The 23,358-nt window shown below is 37.6% G+C and overlaps 2 protein-coding genes across 6 annotated transcripts in view; both read left to right on the plus strand.

Annotated features, from left to right (window-relative positions):
- LOC136254604 (fibropellin-1-like) overlaps positions 1-23,358 on the plus strand; it is a 176,871-nt gene that overhangs the window by 787 nt on the left and 152,726 nt on the right. For all 5 annotated transcript variants that reach the window (XM_066047351.1, XM_066047350.1, XM_066047352.1 and 2 more), the window contains exons 2-3: positions 3,179-3,247; positions 18,101-19,382. In XM_066047351.1, the coding sequence (XP_065903423.1) occupies positions 19,157-19,382 (226 nt within the window). In that variant the 5' untranslated portion in view covers positions 3,179-3,247; positions 18,101-19,156. The remainder of the gene's footprint in view (positions 1-3,178; positions 3,248-18,100; positions 19,383-23,358) is intronic.
- LOC136253731 (IgGFc-binding protein-like) lies at positions 321-19,065 on the plus strand. Its single transcript, XM_066046387.1, has 4 exons — positions 321-336; positions 466-633; positions 3,179-3,247; positions 18,101-19,065. The coding sequence occupies exons 1-4, from the start codon at positions 321-323 to the stop codon at positions 19,063-19,065; spliced, it is 1,218 nt and encodes a 405-aa protein (XP_065902459.1).

The following is a 23,358-nucleotide window of genomic DNA, read 5'->3' on the forward strand; positions in this document are numbered from 1 at the left end:
GCATAGTAGTATGCCCCGAGTATTCGACTTTAGGGCACGCGACCAGTAGTTTGCCTGGAATTTTGTACTTTAAGGGTGCTCGCTGATATTTGAAGCCGTTTAAATGCCAGCCCAGAAACCACATGCGGCTATTGCATCATAATTGGCATTACTACGCATACTTGTAGTATCAGTATCGCATACTTGTAGTATCAGTATCGGTGTTAAGCGGACATGTTTTGCGCCAGAGAACACGAGGAAGAATAGCATGTTTTTTCGCTTCAGAATTGTCACTGAAGTGTTAGCAAATGATTGTCTGATGGATCAACAGTTACACTAACATGAATGAATCTAAAAGTAAGTGTTATTTAAGGCAACAAGTGTGAACGCACTTTTCGCTTGTAGACGACATGCGTTTGTGCCTTGTTTTCTCGAGTGACAGGGTATGCTGGTAGTTAGTATTGTAATTGTAAGCTGCTTATGTAGGGAACAACGTTACCAGCTGGAATCACAAGGCGTTACAAGCTGCTGATGATGGCATGCCTAGCACAACCTATCCAAGAGCGACTTGGAGACTCCAGGCGGAGCAAGAAGCTGTTCCTGTATGTGAAGAAGAGAAAACAGAGGTGAATTCGAAGTGTTTCTGTGAAAGAAGTAGGGCCATAGCTATAGCTACGTTTCCGCTATGCTAGCCAGAATGTAGCTATCAGGCAGTTAGGAAGGCAGTCAGTATTAAATGTGACTGAATTTAGGAAAAACGCACATTAGAAGTTTCAAGATAAATGGTAGTAAAGATTTTAAGTCAGTATAACTCGCTAAGAATAGCAAGCACGCATATGAAATTTACTCAAGATGTGCATTAATCTATTACCTATCAGACCTCTTCCTGTACTTGTAACTGCTTGTGGAGTTTCCTGCCAAATAAGAGCAGTTGGATGAGCAAAATGGAGGCAGACCACAATTGAAGTCCAGACACAAGATTTACAGAGCTGTGCTGGCTTCTTATATAGTAAAATCAACAGAAAAATTGTTTGACCAACATTATCAGGCCATCCACCGGTAATCCACTAATTCTTGCCAAGCAAGACCCTTCACAAGATCTGAAACTGCCATTCAAGCTCTCCACATCACCCAGAAAATACGTCTATTAAAACTAGTCTCGATTAGTTTGAGTAGTACTGAGGGTCAAAATTAGTAGTACGAGTGTAGCTATCCACTGGTGGTGTTAGTTTGATTTTGCCTGATGTGCAATTTGGAACAGTTTTGTAAAATCCGGTTGCAAATAAATTTTTTTGATAATTCTGTAGCAACTTGATGAAAACATTTCGAGTCGATCTGAAGACACTTTTTGGCTAAATTTTACCTAACCAATACTGTCATGTCATCAAGGCAGATTTTTGGGTGATATTTTATTGCAGGCTACACCCACACCTTCATCGTACATACTGTACAGTACTATTATCCACTCAAAAACAGCCAAGCTATAAAAAAAGAGTGTGGCCCTCAAAATCCTGGGTGAAAAAAGTTGTGAAATCAAAGGTGGCGGCCAAGAAAATGGCTGCAATGATGTTAATGCTAATAAATTTTAATAATGCACAGCCATTATTAAATTTTTTAGCATTAACATCATTGCAGCCATTTCTTGGCTGCCACCTTTGATTTCACAACTTTTTTCACCCAGGCTTTTGAGGGTCGCACTATTTTTTTACAGTTTGGCTGTTTTTGAGTGGATTTCACTTCTTTGTGTATTTTCAAAAACCAAATCCTGTACCTTTTTACTGGGATATGATTTCCAGGCTGTTGTATCACAAGTTTTGCTAGCATATAGCACTTATTATGATGATGATTGGCGTGAGTCGGTCATATTAGTCTGCTTGCACACCACCTGGGGGCGAAACTAAGTTAATATACCACTGATCGATATGAAAATGGCTCTCATAACTCCATGGATATTTATCAGATGCATAGCAGACTTGGTAGGTGAATGTACCTTTATACGCTCTTTAATTGTGTCAAATATTGATACAATGGAGTCATAAGTTTGTGTTTTATAGCAATTTTTGCAAAGTGTGTGAAAAGAAATCGAAGCCCCAGTAGCCCCCTGCAGCACAAAAAACAACAAAAAACGAAGAAATTAAAACGAAACTTTGGCCACTCATATCTCAGAAACGGGTAGGGAGATTTCCTTCAAATTTGGTATGTGGCATGGCATACCTGGCGGGCATCTCTATAGTGAAACTAGTTCCAATCCGTTATGGGATCATGGAGCTACGAAGGTGTGAAAATCGCGTTTTCTTTCTTCCTGTAAATATACTCACGGTGTGGCGTGCTGGCTTCTTGGGCTGCACGACACACTACCGTGTGTCTTGATACTGTATGATAATTTTTTCATGATATGAAACACAGTAATAATGCACTGCATTCTTGTTTTGCTCTATTTTTTTGGCACGTGCATTGCACACTTTAATTTAAAATCTTGAAAATGTCGTACTATGCTGGAATAATGCATGCTTTGTATTATGCTTAAAATTACAGTGGCATATACACGTAATTGGCACAAGCTAATTATATGCCTATGCTACAACTTTGATTATTGAGCTATATCCCTTCAAAGTTTGTCTCATTTTCTACTTAGTTTTCTTCCAATGTGTGTGAATATTTTCTTATTTTTCCTTTCTCACACTTAAACAAAACTGTCATAACACACATAAGATTTGCTATAAAATTAATTTGAAAGGTGACAAGAGCATAATGCACCATATTGATATACCTTCGAATCAATGAACTACTAAATTCTGAGGTATAGTGTCAAAATTAGTGTAATGTTGACATTTTACACCTACATTATAGGTAAGCAAACAAGTTGACATAGAAAAACCCATCCACTGTCAGTTCATAGTTAATGAATACAGAACGATTTAGTTATTGACTCATTTGTTTAGCAGCTATACATTAGTGATGACAGGCAGGTTTTGCACCTGTATTATTAATGGGAAAGTAGAAATCAAATTAAATGATATGTGACTTTATTGCTGAAGTATTGTGCAAAATAATGTTAAAAGTCATGGTAGGGACAGTTTGTTTTATTATTGTTGGAGCAAGGTGCTTGTGTTTTCTCAATTTTGACTCACTACCTTGAGTTGCAATAAATGGTTTACTGGTTGTCCAGAATGATAATGACCAATATATACTTGTATAGGAATGATGAAGGTGTTGTTATCCTCATGGGTGCTGTTATTACTCCATGTTGAAGTCAGTATTCAAGAAGGTTAGTCATTTTGCATGCATGAATAATTACATATTTGTACCCTGTATTTATAATCTAATCCAAAACAACCAAGCTGTAAAAAAACAGTGCGGCCCTCAAAAAGGCTATGGTGAAAAAAGATGTGAAATCCAAGGTAGCAGCCAAGAAATGGCTGTGATGGTAGGTTAATGGTAAAAATTTTAATAACAACAATTCAGGTGTATTTTTGTGCCGCTTGGTCTTGGCAAAAAATTCACCTAAATTTCCGTTATTAAAATTTTTACCATTAACCTACCATCACAGCCATTTCTTGGCTGCCACCTTGGATTTCACATCTTTCTTCACCATAGCCTTTTTGAGGGTCGCACTGTTTTTTTACAGCTTGGCTGTTTTGGATTAGATTTCATTTTTTTTTGTATTTGTATACCCCTATGGCTGGCTTTGGGACTTTTTTAACCTGTCTTTTTTTTCTTTACCACAGGAAGAAAAGATGAAGCAGATGTACTTTAAATATTTCTGATTTTATCAGTAAATGTACAAATTATATATATATAATACATATCAAGACACACGGTAGTGTGTCGTGCGGCCCAAGAAGCCGGCGCGTAACACCCGTGAGTATATTGACAGGAAGAAAGAAAACGCAATTTTCGCACCTCCGTAGCTCTGTGCTTCCTTGATGAAACAAGACGATTTTTGCTGTGGACATGCCCCCCAACTGCAGCACTCCACATTCCAAATTTGAGCGAAATCGCTTCGCGCGTTCCCGAGATATGCGACTTCAAAAATTGGCTCAGTTTCTTCGTTTTTTTCTTCTTCTTCTTATTTTTCTTTTTCTTGTCGCACACTTACAAAAACTGCTATAAAACTCGCATGCCATATCCGATTGCCTTGAAATTTGGCACACAGAAGGGGGATATAAAGGCGCATCTCGGTACCAACTTTGGCTGGAATACGATAAACAGGCAAAGAGTTATGAGCGATTATTCACAAAAAATAACACCAATATGTTGTCACGCCTGCAGGGTAAACCGCGTATGGGAAGAAGCTGAAAAACGGTGGGTGAATAGGTTAACTATTGAACCTCAAACCTTTTGTGGTTTGAAAGAAATCGAGCTAAAAACCAGGAAGATACAACGAAAAAACCAACAGTGTGTAACAATTACGCAATCGAGATTAGCTAATAAAAAACGACTGCTTGCCACGCCTACCAGGTAAACCGCTTGGGGTAATGCTTTGAAAATCGCTGTACAGATGGAGTTATCATCTTAGAAAGGCTCTTCAATGGTGTAGAAGAATCAGACTTAAAACCACGGAGTTATAACACGAAATCCAACTTAGTGTAGCAAGTGCGAGATCGAGATACTCTAATAGAGCAGTCATCCTAATAGAGCAGTCATCCTAATAGAGCAGTCACCCGAAGAGAATTCAAGAGATCAGCTAGAAACAAGTAACCTGTTTAGAGATCAGCTACAAACAAGTCACCCTGTAGAGAGATCAGCCACAAACAATTCACCTTGTAGAGAGATCAGCTAGAAGAAGTTACCTTGTAGGGAATTCATGCAACTATAGAAAGAGATAATTCAGCTAGAAAAAATCACCTTGTAGAGTTCAGCTACAAAGAAACCACAATGTAGAGAGTTCAGCTACAAAGAAACCACCATGTAGAGAATTCGTTTACAAACAAGTCACCCTATAGAAAGATCAGCTAGAAGAAGTCACCTCGTAGAGAGTTCAGTTACAAAGAAACCACCATGTAGAGAATTCATTTACAAACTAGTGACCCTGTAGAGACATCAGCTAGAAGAAGTTACCTTGTAAAGAGTTCAGCTACATAGAAACCATTCTGTAAAGAGCTCAGCTGCAAACAAATCACCTGTACAGAATTCAGCTACAAACAAATCACCCTGTAGAGAGATCAGCTAGAAGAAGTTACCTTGTTGATAGTTCAGCTACAAAGAAACCATCATGTAGAGAGTTCAGCTACAAACAAATTGCCCTGTAGAGAGATCAGCTAGAAGAAGTTACCTTGTAGAGAGTTCAGCTTCAGACAAATCACCCTGTAGAAAGATCAGCTACAAACAAATCTCCCTGTAGAGAGATTAGCTAGAAGAAGTTACCTTGTAGAGAGTTCAGCTACAAAGAAACCATCATGTAGAGAGTTCAGCTACAAACAAATCTCCCTGTAGAGAGATCAGCTAGAAGAAATTACCTTGTAGAGAGTTCAGCTTCAAACAAATCACCCTGTAGAAAGATCAGCTAGAAGAGGTCACCTTGTAGAGAGTTCAGTTACAAAAAAACCACCATGTAGAGAGCTCAGCTACAAACTAGTGACCTTGTAGAGACATCAGCTAGAAGAAGTTACCTTGTAGATAGTTCAGCTACAAAGAAACCATTCTTTAAAGAGCTCAGCTGCAAACAAATCACCTGTAAAGAATTCAGCTACAAATAAATCACCCTGTAGAAAGATGAGCTAGAAAAAGTTACCTTGTAGAGAGTTCAGTTACAAAGAAACCACCATGTAGAGAATTCAGCTACAAACTAGTGACCCTGTAAAGACATCAGCTAGAAGAAGTTACCTTGAGAGAGTTCAGCTACAAAGAAACCATTATTTAAAGAGCTCAGCTGCAAACAAATCACCTATATAGAATTCAGCTACAAACAAATCACCATGTAGAGAGATCAGCTAGAAGAAGTTAACTTGTAGATCGTTCAGCTACAAACAAATCACCCTGTAGAGAGATCAGCTAGAAGAAATTACTTTGTAGAGAGTTCAGCTACAAAGAAACCACCATGTAGAGAGTTCAGCTGCAAAGAAATTACCCTGTATAAAATTCTGCCACAAGCAAATTGCCCTGTAGAAAGATCAGTTAGAAGAAGTTACCTTGTAGATAGTTCAGCTACAAACAGATCTCCCTGTAGAGAGATCAGCTAGAAGAAATTACCTTGTAGAGAGTTCAGCTACAAAGAAACCACCATGTAGAGAGTTCAGCTGCAAAGAAATCACCTGTAGAAAATGCAGCCACAAACAAATTTCCCTGTAGAAAGATCAGTTAGAAGAAGTTACCTTGTAGATAGTTCAGCTACAAAGAAACCATTTTGTAAAGAGCTCAGCTGCAAACAAATCACCTGTACAGAATTCAGCTATGAACAAATCACCCTGTAGAGAGATCAGCTAGAAGAAGTTACCTTGTAGATAGTTCAGCTACAAACAAATCTCCCTGTAGAGAGATCAGCTAGAAGAAGTTACCTTGTAGAGAGTTCAGCTACAAAGAAACCATCGTTTAGAAAGTTCAGCTACAAACAAATCATCCTGTAGAGAGATCAGCTAGAAGAAGTTACCTTGTAGATAGTTCAGCTACAAACAAATCTCCCTGTAGAGAGATCAGCTAGAAGAAATTACCTTGTAGAGAGTTCAGCTACAAAGAAACCATCATTTAGAAAGTTCAGCTTCAAACAAATCACCTGTAGAGAGTTCAGCTACAAACAAATCTCCCTGTAGAGAGATCAGCTAGAAGAAGTTACCTTGTAGATAGTTCAGCAACAAACAAATCTCCCTGTAGAGAGATCAGCTAGAAGAAATTACCTTGTAGAGAGTTCAGCTACAAAGAAACCATCATTTAGAAAGTTCAGCTTCAAACAAATCTCCCTGTAGAGAGATCAGCTAGAAGAAGTTACCTTGTAGAGAGTGAAGCTACAAACAAATCAACCTATTGAAAGATCAGATAGAAGAAGTCACCTTGTAGAAAGTTCAGTTACAAAGAAACCACCATGTAGAGAGTTCAGCTACAAACTAGCCACCTTGTAGAGACATCAGCTAGAAAAGTTACCTTGTAGAGAGTTCAGCTACAAACAAATCTCCCTGTAGAGAGATCAGCTAGAAGAAATTACCTTGTAGAGAGTTCAGCTACAAAGAAACCATTCTGTAAAGAGCTCAGCTGCAAACAAATCACCTGTACAGAATTCAGCTTCAAACAAATCACCCTGTACAGAGATCAGCTAGAAGATATTACCTTGTAGATAGTTCAGCTACAAACAAATCACCCTGTAGAAAGATCAGTTAGAAGAAGTTACCTTTTAGAGAGTTCGGCTACAAAGAAACCATTCTGTAAAGAGCTCAGCTGCAAACAAATCACCTGTACAGAATTCAGCTACAAACAAATCACCTGTAGAGAGTTCAGCTACAAACAAATCACCCTATTGAAAGATCAGCTAGAAGAAGTCACCTTGTAGAAAGTTCAGTTACAAAGAAACCACCATGTAGAGAGTTCAGCTACAAACTAGCCACCTTGTAGAGACATCAGCTAGATAAGTTACCTTGTAGAGAGTTCAGCTACAAAGAAACCATTCTGTAAAGAGCTCAGCTGCAAACAAATCACCTGTACAGAATTCAGCTACAAACAAATCACCCTGTAGAGAGATCAGCTAGAAGAAATTTCCTTGTAGATAGTTCAGCTACAAACAAATCACCTTGTAGAAAGATCAGTTAGAAAAATTTACTTTGTAGAGAGTTCAGCTACAAAGAAACCATTTTGTAAAGAGCTCAGCTGCAAACAAATCACCTGTACAGAATTCAGCTATGAACAAATCACCCTGTAGAGAGATCAGCTAGAAGAAGTTACCTTGTAGAGAGTTCAGCTACAAACAAATCTCCCTGTAAAGAGATCAGCTACCTTGTAGAGAGTTCAGCTACAAAGAAACCATCATGTAGAGAGTTCAGCTGCAAAGAAATCACCACTGCCCAAATTTCAAGGCAATAGCTCTTTCCAATCTGAAGTTATCAATTGTCAAAGTTGGCAAATTGGATGTGTGGAAGGCCCCTTTTCGCAAATCCGGTCACATATATATTATATATATAATTGTACATTTACTGATAAAATATTTAAAGTGCGTACATCTACTTCATCTTTTCTTCTTCCTGTAGTAAAGAAAAAAAACATAGGTTTAAAAAGTCCCAAAGCTGGCCATAGGCTGGCTTTGGGGTATACAAATACAAAAAGAAATGAAATCTAATCTAAAACAGCCAAGCTGTAAAAAAAGTGTGCGGCCCTCAGAAAGGCTATGGTGAAAAAAGATGTGAAATCCAAGGTGGCGGCCAAGAAATGGCTGTGATGGTAGGTTAATGGTAAAAATTTTAATAACGACAATTCAGGTGAATTTTTGTGCCGCTTCACAAAATTTACCTGAATTGTCATTATTAAAATTTTTACCATTAACCTACCATCACAGCCATTTCTTGGCCGCCACCTTGGATTTCACATCTTTTTTCACCATAGCCTTTCTGAGGGCCGCACACTTTTTTTACAGCTTGGCTGTTTTGGATTAGATATTTATTACAGAACTCTCTATGGTGGTTTCTTTGTAACTGAACACTCTACAAGGTGACTTCTTGCTGCTCTCTCTACAGGGTGAATTGTTTGTAGCTGAACAATCTACAAGCTAACTTCTTCTAGCTAATCTCTCTACAGGGTGATTTGTTTGTAGCTGAACTATCTACAAGGTAACTTTTTGTAGCTGATCTCTCTACAGGGTGATTTGTTTGTAGCTGAATTCTGTGCAGGTGATTTCTTTGCAGCTGAACTCTCTACATGGTGGTTTCTTTGTAACTGAACTCTCTACAAGGTAATTTTTTCTAGCTGATCTCTCTACAGGGAGGTTTGTTTGTAGTTGAACTCTCTACAGGTGATTTGTTTGTAGCTGAACTCTTTACATGATGGTTTCTTTGTAGCTGAACTCTCCACAAGGTCACTTCTTCTAGCTGATCTTTCTACAGGGTGATTTGTTTGTAGCTGAACTCTCTACAAGGAAACTTCTTCTAGCTGATCTCTCTACAGTGAGATTGGTTTGTAGCTGAACTCTCTACAGGTGATTTGTTTGCAGCTGAACTCTCCACATGATGGTTTCTTTGTAGCTGAACTCTCTACAAGGTAACTTCTTCTAGCTGATCTCTCTACAGGGTGATTTGCTTGTAGCTGAACTATCTACAAGGAAACTTCTACATGGTGGTTTCTTTGTAACTGAACTCTCTACAAGGTAACTTCTTCTAGCTGATCTTTCTACAGGGTGATTTGTTTGGAGTTGAATTCTGTACAGGTGAATTGTTTGCAGCTGAGCTCTTTACAGAATGGTTTCTTTGTAGCTGAACTCTCTATAAGGTAACTTCTTCTAGCTGATGTCTCTACAAGGTGACTAGTTTGTAGCTGAACTCTCTACATGGTGGTTTCTTTGTAACTGAACTCTCTACAAGGTAACTTCTTCTAGCTGATCTTTCTACAGGGTGATTTGTTTGTAGCTGAACTCTCTTCAAGGAAACTTCTTCTAGCTGATCTCTCTACAGTGAGATTGGTTTGTAGCTGAACTCTCTACAGGTGATTTGTTTGCAGCTGAACTCTCCACATGATGGTTTCTTTGTAGCTGAACTCTCTACAAGGTAACTTCTTCTAGCTGATCTCTCTACAGGGTGATTTGCTTGTAGATGAACTATCTACAAGATAACTTCTTCTAGCTGATCTCTCTACGGGGTGATTTGTTTGTAGCTGAATTCTGTATAAGTGATTTGTTTGTAGCTGAGCTCTTTACAGAATGGTTTCTTTGTAGCTGAACTCTCTGCAAGGTAGCTTCTTCTAGCTGATGTCTCTACAAGGTCACTAGTTTGTAGCTGAACTCTCTACATGATGGTTTCTTTGTAACTGAACTCTCCACAAGGTGACTTCTTCTAGCTGATCTTTCTACAGGGTGATTTGTTTGTAGCTGAACTCTCTACAAGGAAACTTCTTCTAGCTGATCTCTCTACAGGTAATTTGTTTGCAGCTGAACTCTATACATGATGGTTTCTTTGTAGCTGAACTCTCTACAAGGAAACTTCTTCTAGCTGATCTCTCTACAGGGTGATTTGCTTGTAGATGAACTATCTACAAGATAACTTCTTCTAGCTGATCTCTCTACAGGGTGATTTGTTTGTAGCTGAATTCTGTATAAGTGATTTGTTTGCAGCTGAGCTCTTTACAGAATGGTTTCTTTGTAGTTGAACTCTCTGCAAGGTAGCTTCTTCTAGCTGATGTCTCTACAAGGTCACTAGTTTGTAGCTGAACTCTCTACATGATGGTTTCTTTGTAACTGAACTCTCCACAAGGTGACTTCTTCTAGCTGATCTTTCTACAGGGTGATTTGTTTGTAGCTGAACTCTCTACAAGGAAACTTCTTCTAGCTGATCTCTCTACAGGTAATTTGTTTGCAGCTGAACTCTATACATGATGGTTTCTTTGTAGTTGAACTCTCTACAAGGAAACTTCTTCTAGCTGATCTCTCTACAGGTAATTTGTTTGCAGCTTAACTCTATACATGATGGTTTCTTTGTAGCTGAACTCTCTACAAGGTAACTTCTTCTAGCTGATCTCTCTACAATGCGATTTGTTTGTAGCTGAACTCTGGTTTCTTTGTAGCTGAACTCTCTGCAAGGTAACTTCTTTTATTGATCTCTCTACAGGGCGATTTGTTTGTAGCTGAACTCTCTACATGGTGGTTTCTTTGTAGCTGAACTCTACAAGGTGATTTCTTCTAGCTGAACTATCTCTTTCTATAGTTGTATGAACTCCCTACAAGATAACTTCTTCTAGCTGATCTCTCTACAGGGTGAATTGTTTGTAGGGTGACTTGTTTGTAGTTGATCTCTATACAGGTTACTTGTTTCTAGCTGATCTCTTGAATTCTCTTCAGGGTTACTGCTCTATTAGAGTATCTTGATCTCGCACTTGCTACACCAAGTTGGATTTCGTGTTATAACTCCGTGGCTTTAAGTCTGATTCTTCTACACCATTGAAGAGCCTTTCTAAGATGATAACTCCATCTGTACAGCAATTTTCAAAGCATTACCCCAAGCGGTTTATCTGGTAGGCGTGGCAAGCAGTCGTTTTTTATTAGCTAATCTCGATTGCATAATTGTTATACACTGTTGGTTTTTTCGTTGTATCTTCCTGGTTTTTAGCTCGATTTCTTTCAAACCACAAAAGGTTTGAGGTTCAATAGTTAACCTATTCACCCACCGATTTTCAGCTTCTTCCCATACGCGGTTTACCCTGTAGGCGTGACAACATATTGGTGTTATTTTTCGTGAATAATAGCTCATAACTCTTTGCCTGTTTATCGTATTCCAGCCAACGTTGGTACAGAGATTCGTCTTAATACCCTCCTTCTGTGTGCCAAATTTCAAGGTGATCGGATATGACGTTCGCGTTTTGTAGCTGTTTTTGTAAGTGTGCAAAAAGAGGAAGAAAATTAAGAAGAAAAACGAAGAAACTAAGCCAATTTTTGAAGTCACATATCTCGGTAACGCTTGAAGCGATGTCGCTCAAATTTGGAATGTGGAGTGCTGAAGGTGGAGGGATTGTCCACAGCAAAAATCGTCTTGTTTCATCAAGGCAGCACAGAGCTACGGTAGTGCGAAAATTACGTTTTCTTTCTTCCTGTCAATATACTCACGGGTGTTGCGTGCCGGCTTCTTGGGCCGCACGACACACTACCGTGTGTCTTGATACAGTATCTATTATAATGTTTGGATAACAAATGATTGAGGTATCTGATTAATTGTGACCAGATCTGTAGAAAGAGGTCTTATAGCCTTTCCAATTGCATGTACTTGGCAATCCATAACTTGACCTGTGAGTATGGTACCAGTCTTAAATTTGGTCACTTTACACTCCTAACATAGTACCCTTTCTGGATGTACTTTTACGACAATAGAGTAAACACATGATGAGTTATGACTCGTCAAACTTAGAAATTTGGAAAGGCTATAAGACCCTTATTCATAGATCCGGTCACAATTATGAATGTACCTGGTGAGGAATTAATTTAGTTTGAATTTTCTTCCAACTTTTTTCCTGTGACACTTTACAAGATTCAAAATTTTGCACAGCCGAAAGAGTAATTATGCTTCAACATTATAAGTTGTTTAGTGTGTATTTTTTCAAAGTATTGTATTTAGAATGATAGTTAAGTGAAAGTATTGTATCAATTAATGTAACTGTGGGGGAAGAAACCACATGCTACATTTTAATACACTCTGCGTTTTGTTAAATTTTAGTTTAATTGTTCTCAGATGTAATTGCAGTTTGCTCCAATTCCTAATTTGCTAGGATGTTGTTCTTTGGTTTTCATGTGAATACTTTAAAAATGCTTCATCTGTTGAAATCAGAATGGGCAGTGTTGGATGTAACGCATTACTTTTGTAATGTATTACTTTTGTAACACATTATGTAATATTGTGATAACTAAGATATACACCAAATTATGCTGTAAAAACTGGTTATATAACTGAGTTACAGTTACTTTACTTACAAATGTAATGCGTTACCTAAGTAATAAATTACTGTAATGACTTGAATATTTTACTAACAATGGTACTAATCTTGTTACTGATCCACTGAGTAACGCCTAACCACAATGAAGTAACGAAGTAGTAATGATGCCCACCTCAAATTAATGAATGTAGCTTACTGGCCAATTGCTTTCTCTTGAATCAAGACACTGTAGTGTGCCATGCGGCCAAGAAAGCCAGCACACCAGACCATGGGTATATTTGTGACCGGATCCACGAAAACCTGACATAATGGCGCAAGCCTAAATTTTCAGTATAGGCTATTGATTTTAATGCGTAAAATATTTGCATAAATGAAAAAAGAATTCATAAATTTTTTAATGCTTTGTTCTTTATGAAGAAAGGGTGCAATGATAAAACCATGAGTATCATCTTATTCACCTACTCAAGAGGTGTTCATAAATCTTAGTTTCTTAGAAGCAGCGTAAATGATACATGAGTTATGGGCGTTTGTTTACATCATGTCAACGCTGTTATACAAGATCAACTTTTCTTCAATGATTTCGTCTCTGTATGTAGTGAAGAAAGGTGGAAGGAGAGAAAACTCACCATGCAAATGACTCCCCTATTCATGGCAAATACGATGGTGCAAGTTGCAACTCTGTACTGCATTGCATATGTAAGTTACAGTTGGTTTTGTAAGCACCTGTAATTTATTTTCCCTGTACAAATTGATCTTTCTATTGCTGCTACTTTGTAGGGCTGTAACTCCAAAAATTGTTAGCATACAATGCTTAAACTTGGCCAGAGCATGCACTCGGCTATAAATATTCAATAATAAAGAATTTGAAAAATGCGCCATTATGTTGGGTTTTTGCAGATCTGATCACATTTATAGGAAGAAACAAAATACGGTTTTCACGCATACATAGTTCCATGCTCAAATGCCCTCCATCTTCTGCACTCCACATACCAAATTTGAGCCAATTCCCTGATGCAGTCATGAAATACAAGCCCTCAAAATTTGGCTCAATCTCTTCATCACTTGTTTCCTCATTTGGGGAGCTAAGGAGGATTAGATTATTCTATTCGCACACTTTATAAAACCATTATAAAATGGTTTTTATAAAGTGCGTATAGGCTAATGATCATAGCTAAAACCTTTTGTGGTTTAAAAGAAATTGCATTGACAGCTATAGAGCTATAAGGCAAAAACCAAATAACTGTAAATCGTGGTGTTAAAATACTCTAATAGAACAGTCACTGCAGTGTATCAATAGTGCATGAAAATGTTGATAAAACTTACCAGCGTTCGAATGTGGGACCTCCATACTGAACACCCAAATCCTTAACCAATGAGCCACTGTTATCATCTTTCTTAATTTCTACTTTACAAATGAAAATTATAGCTAAAATCTACTCAACAGTAAAAATTTCATAGATCTAGTTTTTTTCTAGAACATTTTATGTGTGTTCTATTAGAAATCCTCAAAAAAGAATGTACACTCTATTAGAGTATTACAAAAGTAATCGAATAAACTTTGCAATACAATACTGTTGTAACTTCTCTAGTATTCCATCGAATCGGAGCTGATATTATAGCCATTTTGGTACCAATCTGTGGGGTAGTATGCTATGATTAAGACCTACTCGTACTAATGTTCATCATCATAATCATTCTGATGATAGTAAAACTTGTGACAACAGGGTGGAAATCGTATTCTAGCATAATAGGTGCAGGATTTGCTTTGTTATTATTGAGCAACTGCAACTCATCACATTTTACAATCAAGCACACCTAACTTGTAAGGAATTTACTCTGTTATAAAACACTATTGCAAATAAATACAGGCACCACATAATGCAACTTCATATAGCCATAATATTATGGCCATGAACAAGCAAACATGAAATTAGAGAGCAATTATCAGTATCAAACAGCATAGCCCGTAACATAGATTGTTTGGCTTTGAAATTGGATTGGTAGGTATTTTTATGTATTGGTACAGCACTCAGTAGTCTGTCTTATGTCATAGTCTTGTATCTGCAGATAAGAAAAACAACAATTTGTGTAAAAACAAACCTCAAAGCCAGTTTGTGGTTGGCTTTAGGGTATTTAAATACAAAAAAGAGGTGAAATCCTTGCAAAAACAGCCAAGCAGGATGGAAAGGGTGTAGCCTTCAATAGTCTGGGTGCATCCTTTTTATACAGCTTGGCTGTTTTTGATTGGATACAATTAAAACCAAAATTTACACACTGTCCAGCAACATGACCATGTACTGTGATAAGATAGTAGTTGTGCACGTGACAGTTTAAGGCTGTGCACACAAAGTAATTTAATATGCAATATTATTATAGTTACTTTATTTTATGGGTAATACGTATGCTAATTATTTTTTTGTTGTCAATAATAGTAATAAGTAGCTATAGTGAATTACTTTTTAAAAAGTAACTACTCTAACACAAAGAATGAGCATATCAAAATTTGAGATTCTCAACTAGTCAGGAGCACCCAACATCTGTTGCAACTCCAGTATAGAGCTGTTTGTCTGATAATGAATTTAAATTCCCGAGATCATGATCATTTATCTCAGTATTAACAGCATTTTCAGTGGCTGCCATTTCAGTATTTCATTCAATTTTGTTTTGTCTGTGTAATGTTCCACCCGTACCACCATACCAGATGTATCCCCTTGGAGCCACCCATTCACTTTGGTAGCACACAAACTCATTATCATACAAGGCTTAATCCTTTTTTAGTATCTCCGTATCAATACATCTCTACCTTCCCATAGCAGTTCTTTAAATATAAAGCATCCCATTGGTGGAACAGTGTACCAGTTTCTCTCCACAATTCCATTACCAAATGCCATTTTAATAGTTTCTGTAATGATTATTTTGTGTATGTATTGTCCTGTTTGTAACTGTTGGACTTGTAACTGTAGCTGACTGTAGTGTTTGTTTTTGTATATATTTTGTACGTATATATTTTAATGTCTCCTGCAAGGAAGAACGGCTTTAGCTGATTGTGTGGAGTTTAAAATATCTTATCTATCTATCTATATATCTATCTTCTCAGTGTCTTGTAGTCAGCTTTAGGTTTGAGAATAATATTGTATGGTCAGAATTTTCAAAGATGTGTACTAGGCTTGTGGGAATTATGCTCAAAATTTTCATCATTATTCTATTCCGAATTTCTTTTAAAAACTTATCATTATGCCTTTTATTATTCCCAAAAATACTCATTATTCCCAAAATTATTCCTTCTTTTTATAACTTGTTCTTCTCTTTAGTAAGTAAATTGTACAGCAAGACTTTTAAGTACTAAATCTAGCTGTGTCAATTCGTCAGAAAAGCTTTTTTGCTAGCAAGATGCTCAGTTACTAGTATAATGGGTAACGAAATATTCCACGCCGATTGTTCTATTAGAGTAAGTGACTGCTCTATTAGAGTATCTCGATCTTAATTTATTTTTATGCCAATTATGCTCTAAAAATGCATCAAAATGCTGGAATAGTGCTCAATTCTTTTACCCCATCATTATTCCCGAAATTATTCAGGCATAATTCCCGCATCCCTAATGTGTACTCTTCTGTATTGATAAAAGTTATTGATGTAATTTAATAACAGGTTTTGCCAATTAAATTTGGCAATTGAATCATCACTTACACAAGTAAATTTGTTAAGTTTCAGATGAATTTTTCCAGTTGGAAATTGAATTTCTTACATCAGCATTATTACATGCAGCCATTTCATGGCTACCAACCCTTTTTTATAGTACATTAAAAATTATAAATTTAAAAATGAAGTACAGATCCAAGCGATAAAAAGTAGTGAAACAAGAGATGAACGATGGTAGCTATTACAGCATAGCTCAGTGGGAATCCCTACTTTGGCATGGTATAGCAATTATTTTGTGTTCAATTCCAAAGTAGGGATTTCCCACTGAGCTATGCTGTAATAGCTACCATCATTCATCTCTTGTTTCACTACTTTTTATCGCTTGAATCCCTACTTCATTTTAAGTTTATAATTTTTAATGTACTAGTTTGTTTAGTTTTTTTGTTAAGGCATACAACTAGCTATAAACATGTGACTGTTCTATTAGGGTGACTGCTGTATTAGAGTATCTCGAGTCAGCCTGCAAAAATGTGCGCTTGCCCAAAAGGGGCGTGGTCATCGTGGTTTTGATCGATTATTGGAGTATCTCGAGTCAGCCTTCCAACTTGAAGGTGTGTGGTCACTGAAATACAGCTAGCATTAAAGGGGTGTGTCCCAATCGATAGATCGATAGAGCGTAGACTAAAGAATGGGTGTAATCTTGTGACCTATCGTGAAAGCTATCTACCTCCATTCAGTAGCACGTAGTCTAAGTACCTTAAATAATCTTGTGGCATCTATTATGCTGCTTAGAGAAAGTGTTGATACGGAAAATTAACACCTTGATATGGCTTTGTTGGATGAAGAAGGCAAGCAGACTGATTGAAGATAAAAGAAAAGACAAGGCACAGAGGGCGCTCACTCGTCGGAACCCCAAAATGCGCATCCGACTGGTGAGTTTGTTATTGCGGCGTATAATGGTGACCGTGCACTACTTTGTTTGGCCTCTAGGCTTGCGACTGTGGTCAGTCAGTCAACAGTCAGGCAGGCAGTCAGGCAGGCAGTCAGTCTAAAATTGAAGTTGTGGCGATTTTTAAAAAAAATTCTATATCCGGCCACCTGTAAGTATTTTGTTGTGTTTAATGCTGTTTTATACGTTATATGGACTAATACTATTCTGTTAAGGTGATTTTCGTCTCGTAAAATATCTTTAGGATGCTTTTTAAGGGCAGAATTTTTGGCGGCATGCAAAAATTTCACCAGGATCCCTACTTAAACGGTACGACCGTACTGTTTGATACAGCTTGGCTGTTTTAGCATAAATAATGCATACTGGTAAACCAGTACATGCCACATCAATGGAAAGAATGGAGACAGACATAGTAGTAAACTTAATTATTCAACTGAACATGTGCCCTGACAATCAATTACCAAAAGGCAAAGTGCCCAGTTTGCTTCGTTTCAACTTTGTTCTACCTGTTATACAGCATTACAAATAAGTAACAGTACAAGAAATGCCTTTGCAATAAGTTTACTCACTACAGAAATTACAGACAACTCTTATGATAGTCTATGTAACTCATGCTATGTAGCTGCTGCAGTTGACAAAGCAGTGTTGAACAATGAAGAAATTAAGCTCGTACATAGCCTCAAGCATAGTCAATTATGTGTAGCTGAAGGAATCAGTCAGGAAGTCAGTCAGACGAATGTTGGAATATGTTTTTAAATAAGCTTGTCGGAAGTGTTTGGTGGGATTGCTGTGAAAGGTGTGTTTGGGTATGTGCCTAACCAATACATTGGCACACCTGGTATGTGATATTTTTAGCCCAAACCTTCATGATCCCTACTATACAGTAATACTGTACTGTATGATAATTTTTTGAAACAGAATTACACTTGTGATTCAAGGGTGTCACAAAGGTTATGTACATAAATATAGTTTTTAATTGAATTGTAGAAAGTACCAACAGGCAGAGGGATTTCTATTTTGGATTTTTCAGTAACCGTGATAGTAATCAAGATCCATTCATCATACTAACTACATCAGAATCACAACCAGTGAACTATTCAATTGAGGCTCCAGCAGTAGGATATTATATTAGTGATAGTGTCACAAGTGATAACAGGGTCATCATCCATCTAAACAACAGTTTCATAGCATCATCACATAATGATCAGGATAAAGGAATTCACCTGATGATCAGTAGTGATAGGGTGACTGTGATTGGTCAGAATTTAGGACGTCTTAGCAGTGGTACATTTCTTTGTTTACCCATTACAAACTTGTGTGTTGATGAATATGTGTATTATGGGATATCTGTACCAATTGGTAGAAGTGGCTCTTACAATAGTTCTATTTTAGTAGTTGGTACAGAGGATAGCACAATGATGAAGTTGATAGTCACACAACCAGTCACTATTAGTGTTAGTAACTCTACAGTTGATCTCACTACTGGTATGCAGTACTCTTTTGTGATCAACAGGCTTCAAACTGTGTTGGTTGGATCACGTGATGATTTGACTGGAACTAAAGTTGTTACAGACAAACCAGTATCTGTGTTGAGTGGTCATCAGTGTGGTACATTACCAGTTAATCTTAGTTATTGTGATCATCTCATAGAACAAATTCCACCCACCACATTATGGAGTAGAATGTTTTATACCATATCAACTGGAAGGCAATATACCCTCAAGGTATTAGCAGCTTACAACTCTACCACTGTTGATATAGTCTGTAACAATGTAAAAACGTCTAGAATGCTAAATGAAGGACAGTTTTGCAACCTCAGTTTACAATCTAATGATTACTGTGCTGTTTATTCTAATGAGGATGTGTTAGTTGTTCATTTTAGCCATGCATTTGGAGGTAGTAATAATGATGAGATAATGACACTAGTACCATGCAGCCACAAATCAGTATAGTAACAAATTTCAGTTTTCTACACTTCAAGGTCAATCAGGTTACAGACACTATATTAACATCATAGTGTTAGCAGAGTATTATCAACCTGACATGATCTACCTGATATCAGGAGGAGAGAACAGATCACTAGACACACACCAATGGGTACCAATTATAGTTAATGATGCTACTGAAGCTTATAGTGTACAAATGAACATATCAGAGGGTGTGGCTAAAATTATGCATAGTAATACTACTGCTCTGATGGCTGTAAATTTGTATGGATATAAGCGTTATGAAGGTTATGGAAATCCTGTAGGAATTTACCAGCTAAAAGGTAATTTTATTTGTCCAGATAATCTGATGCTATTAGTATCTAATCAAAAACAGCCAAGCTGTAAAAAAAGGTGCGGCCCCCAAAAAGGCCATGGTGAAAAAAGGTGTGAAATCCAAGGTGGCGGCCAAGAAATGGCTGTGATGGTAGGTTAATGGTTACATTTTAATAACGACAATTCAGGTGAATTTTGTGCCGCTTGGTCTTGGCACCAAATTCACCTGAATTGTTGTTATTAAAATGTAACCATTAACCTACCATCACAGCCATTTCTTGGCCGCCACCTTGGATTTCACATCTTTTTTCACCATGGACTTTTTGGGGGCCGCACCTTTTTTTACAGCTTGGCTGTTTTTGATTAGATATCACTTCTTTTTGTATTTGTATACTGCAAAGCCGGCCTATGGCTGGCTTTGGGGCTTTTTTAACCCATGTGTTTTTTTCTTTATTACAGAAAGAAGAAAAGAACTTAAAGAAGAATTTTAGTACTTCAATTATTTTTGATTTTATTAGTAATTATACAAATTATATACATATATTTATTACATGCCCATTATGCCCCACAGGATATTTTTTTGCGGCTGATCTCTCTACTGGGTGACTTGAAATGTAGCTGAACTATATACAGGATGGTTTCTTTGTAGCTGAACTCTCTACAAGGTAACCTCTTCTAGCTGGTCTCTCTACAGGGTATTTTGTTTCTAGCTGAACTCTCTACAGGTGATTTGTTTGCAGCTAAACTCTGTACATGGTGGTGTCTTTGTAGCCGAACTCTCTACATGATGGTTTCTTTGTAGCTGAACTCTCTATAAGGTGACTTCGTCTAGCTGAACTCTCTACAGGGTGATTTTTTTGTAGCTGAACTCTCTGCAGGGTGATTTGTTTGCAGCTGAACTGTCTACATGATGGTTTCTTTGTAGCTGAACTCCTTACATTGTGTCTAGTTTCTAGCTGATCTCTCTACAGGGTGATTTGTTTGTAGCTGATCTCTCTACAAGTTGATTTGTGTGTAGCTGATCTTTCTACAGGTTGATTTGTTTGTAGCCGATCTCTCTACAGGGTAATTTGTTTGTAGCTGAACTCTGTACAAGGTGCTTTTTTGTAGGTGATCTCACTGCAGGTTGATTTGTTTGTAGCTGAACTCACTAAAGGGTGATTTGCTTGTAGCTGAACTCCTTACATTGTGTCTAGTTTCCAGCTGATCTCTCTACAGGGTGATTTGTTTGTAGCTGAACTCTCTATAAGGTGATTTGTTTGCAGCTGAACTCTCTACATGGTGGTTTCTTTGTTGCTGAACTCTCTACAGGGTGTTTTGCTTGTAGCTGAACTCTCTACAGGGTGATTTGTTTCTAGTTTATCTCTCTACAGGTTGATTTGTGTGTAACTGATCTCTCTACAAGCTGATTTGTTTGTAGCTGAATTCTCTGCAAAGTGTTTTGTTTGTAGCTGACCTCTCTTCAGGGTGATTTGTTTCTAGCTGATCTCTCTACAGGGTGATTTTTTTGTAGCTGACCTCTCTTCAGGGTGATTTGTTTCTAGCTGATTGCTCTGTAGGTTGATTTGCTTGTAGATGAACTCTCTACAGGGTAACTTGTTTGTAGCTGAACTCCTTACTTTGTGTCTAGTTTGTAGCTGATCTCTCTACAGGGTGATTTGTTTGTAGCTGAACTCCTTACATTGTGTCTAGTTTCTAGCTGATCTCTCTACAGGGTGATTTGTTTGTAGCTGATCTCTATACAAGTTGATTTGTGTGTAGCTGATCTCTCTGCAGGGTGATTTGTTTGTAGCCGATCTCTCTACAAGGTAATTTGTTTGTAGATGAACTATCTATAAGGTGATTTGTATGTAGCTAATCTCTCTGCAGATTGATTTGTTTTAGCTGAACTCTGATTTGTTTTTAGCTTATCTCTGTACAGGTTGATTTGTGTGTAACTGATCTCTCTACAAGCTGATTTGTTTGTAGCTGATAACTCTGCAGGTTGATTTGTTTCTAGATGATCTCTCTACAGGTTGATTTGTTTGTTGCTTATCGCTCTAAAGGTTGATTTGTTTGTAGCTGAACTCTCTGCAAAATGTTTTGTTTGTAGTTGATCTCTCTACAAGGTGATTTTTTGTAGCTGACCTCTCTTCAGGGTGATTTGTTTCTAGCTGATATCTCTACAGGGTGATTTTTTGTAGCTGACCTCTCTTCAGGGTGATTTGTTTCTAGCTGATCGCTCTACAGGTTGGTTTGTTTGTAGCTGAATTCTCTACACGGTGATTTGCTTGTAGCTAAACTCCTTACATTGTGTCTAGTTTCTAGCTGATCTCTATACAGGGTGATTTGTTTGTAGCTGATCTCTCTACAAGTTGAATTGTGTGTAGCTGATCTCTCTGCAGGTTGATTTGTTTGTAGCCGATCTCTCTACAAGGTAATTTGTTTGTAGCTGAACTGTCTAAAAGGTGATTTGTTTGTAGCTGATATCTCTGCAGGTAGATTTGTTTTAGCTGAACTCTCTACAGGGTGATTTATTTGTAGCTGAACTCCTTACATTGTGTGTAGTTTCTAGCTGATCTCTCTACAGGGTGATTTGTTTGTAGCTGATCTCTCTACAAGTTGATTTGTGTGTAGCTGATCTCTCTGCAGGTTGATTTGTTTGTAGCCGATCTCTCTATAGGGTAATTTGTTTGTAGCTGAACTCTCTATAAGGTGATTTGTTTGTAGTTGATCTCTCTGCGGGTTGATTTGTTTTAGCTGAACTCTCTACAGGCTGATTTTTTTGTAGCCGATCTCTCTACAGGGTAATTTGTTTGTAGCTGAACTCTCTACAAGTTGATTTGTGTGTAGCTGATCTCTCTGCAGGTTGATTTGTTTGTAGTCGATCTCTCTACAGGGTGATTTTTTTGTAGCTGACCTCTCTTCAGGGTGATTTGTTTCTAGCTGATCTCTCTACAGGGTAATTTTTTGTAGCTGACCTCTCTTCAGGGTGATTTGTTTCTAGCTGATTGCTCTACAAGTTGATTTGTTTGTAGATGAACTCTCTACAGGGTAATTTGCTTGTAGCTGAACTCCTTACTTTGTGTCTAGTTTGTAGCTGTTCTCTCTGCAGGGTGATTTGTTTGTAGCCGATCTCTCTACAAGGTAATTTGTTTGTAGCTGAACTATCTATAATGTCATTTGTACGTAGCTGATCTCTCTGCAGATTGATTTGTTTTAGCTGAACTCTCTACAGGGTGATTTGTTTCTAGCTTATCTCTCTACAGGTTGATTTGTTTGTTGCTGATCGCTCTAAAGGTTGATTTGTTTGTAGCTGAACTCTCTGCAAAAATGTTTTGTTTGTAGTTGATTTCTGTACAAGGTAATTTTTTTGTAGCTGATCTCTCTACACGGTAATTTTTTGTAGCTGACCTCTCTTCAGGGTGATTTGTTTCTAGCTGATTGCTCTACAGGTTGATTTGTTTGTAGATGAACTCTCTACAGGGTAATCTGCTTATAGCTGAACTCCTTACTTTGTGTCTAGTTTGTAGCTGTTCTCTCTGCAGGGTGATTTGTTTGTAGCCGATCTCTCTACAAGGTAATTTGTTTGTAGCTGAACTATCTATAATGTCATTTGTACGTAGCTGATCTCTCTGCAGATTGATTTGTTTTAGCTGAACTCTCTACAGGGTGATTTGTTTCTAGCTTATCTCTCTACAGGTTGATTTGTTTGTTGCTGATCGCTCTAAAGGTTGATTTGTTTGTAGCTGAACTCTCTGCAAAAATGTTTTGTTTGTAGTTGATTTCTGTACAAGGTAATTTTTTTGTAGCTGATCTCTCTACACGGTAATTTTTTGTAGCTGACCTCTCTTCAGGGTGATTTGTTTCTAGCTGATTGCTCTACAGGTTGATTTGTTTGTAGATGAACTCTCTACAGGGTAATCTGCTTATAGCTGAACTCCTTACTTTGTGTCTAGTTTGTAGCTGTTCTCTCTGCAGGGTGATTTGTTTGTAGCCGATCTC

The sequence above is a fragment of the Dysidea avara genome, chromosome 4 (assembly GCF_963678975.1).
Source record: "Dysidea avara chromosome 4, odDysAvar1.4, whole genome shotgun sequence".
In the NCBI taxonomy this organism is placed as follows: domain Eukaryota; kingdom Metazoa; phylum Porifera; class Demospongiae; order Dictyoceratida; family Dysideidae; genus Dysidea; species Dysidea avara.

Coding starts and splice junctions, on each gene's coding strand:
- LOC136253731 (XM_066046387.1), top strand. Junction 634..3,178: donor GAAGTGTTTCTGTGAAAGAA/GTAGGGCCATAG, acceptor ATACTTGTATAG/GAATGATGAAGGTGTTGTTA. Junction 3,248..18,100: donor TGAAGTCAGTATTCAAGAAG/GTTAGTCATTTT, acceptor ATTGAATTGTAG/AAAGTACCAACAGGCAGAGG.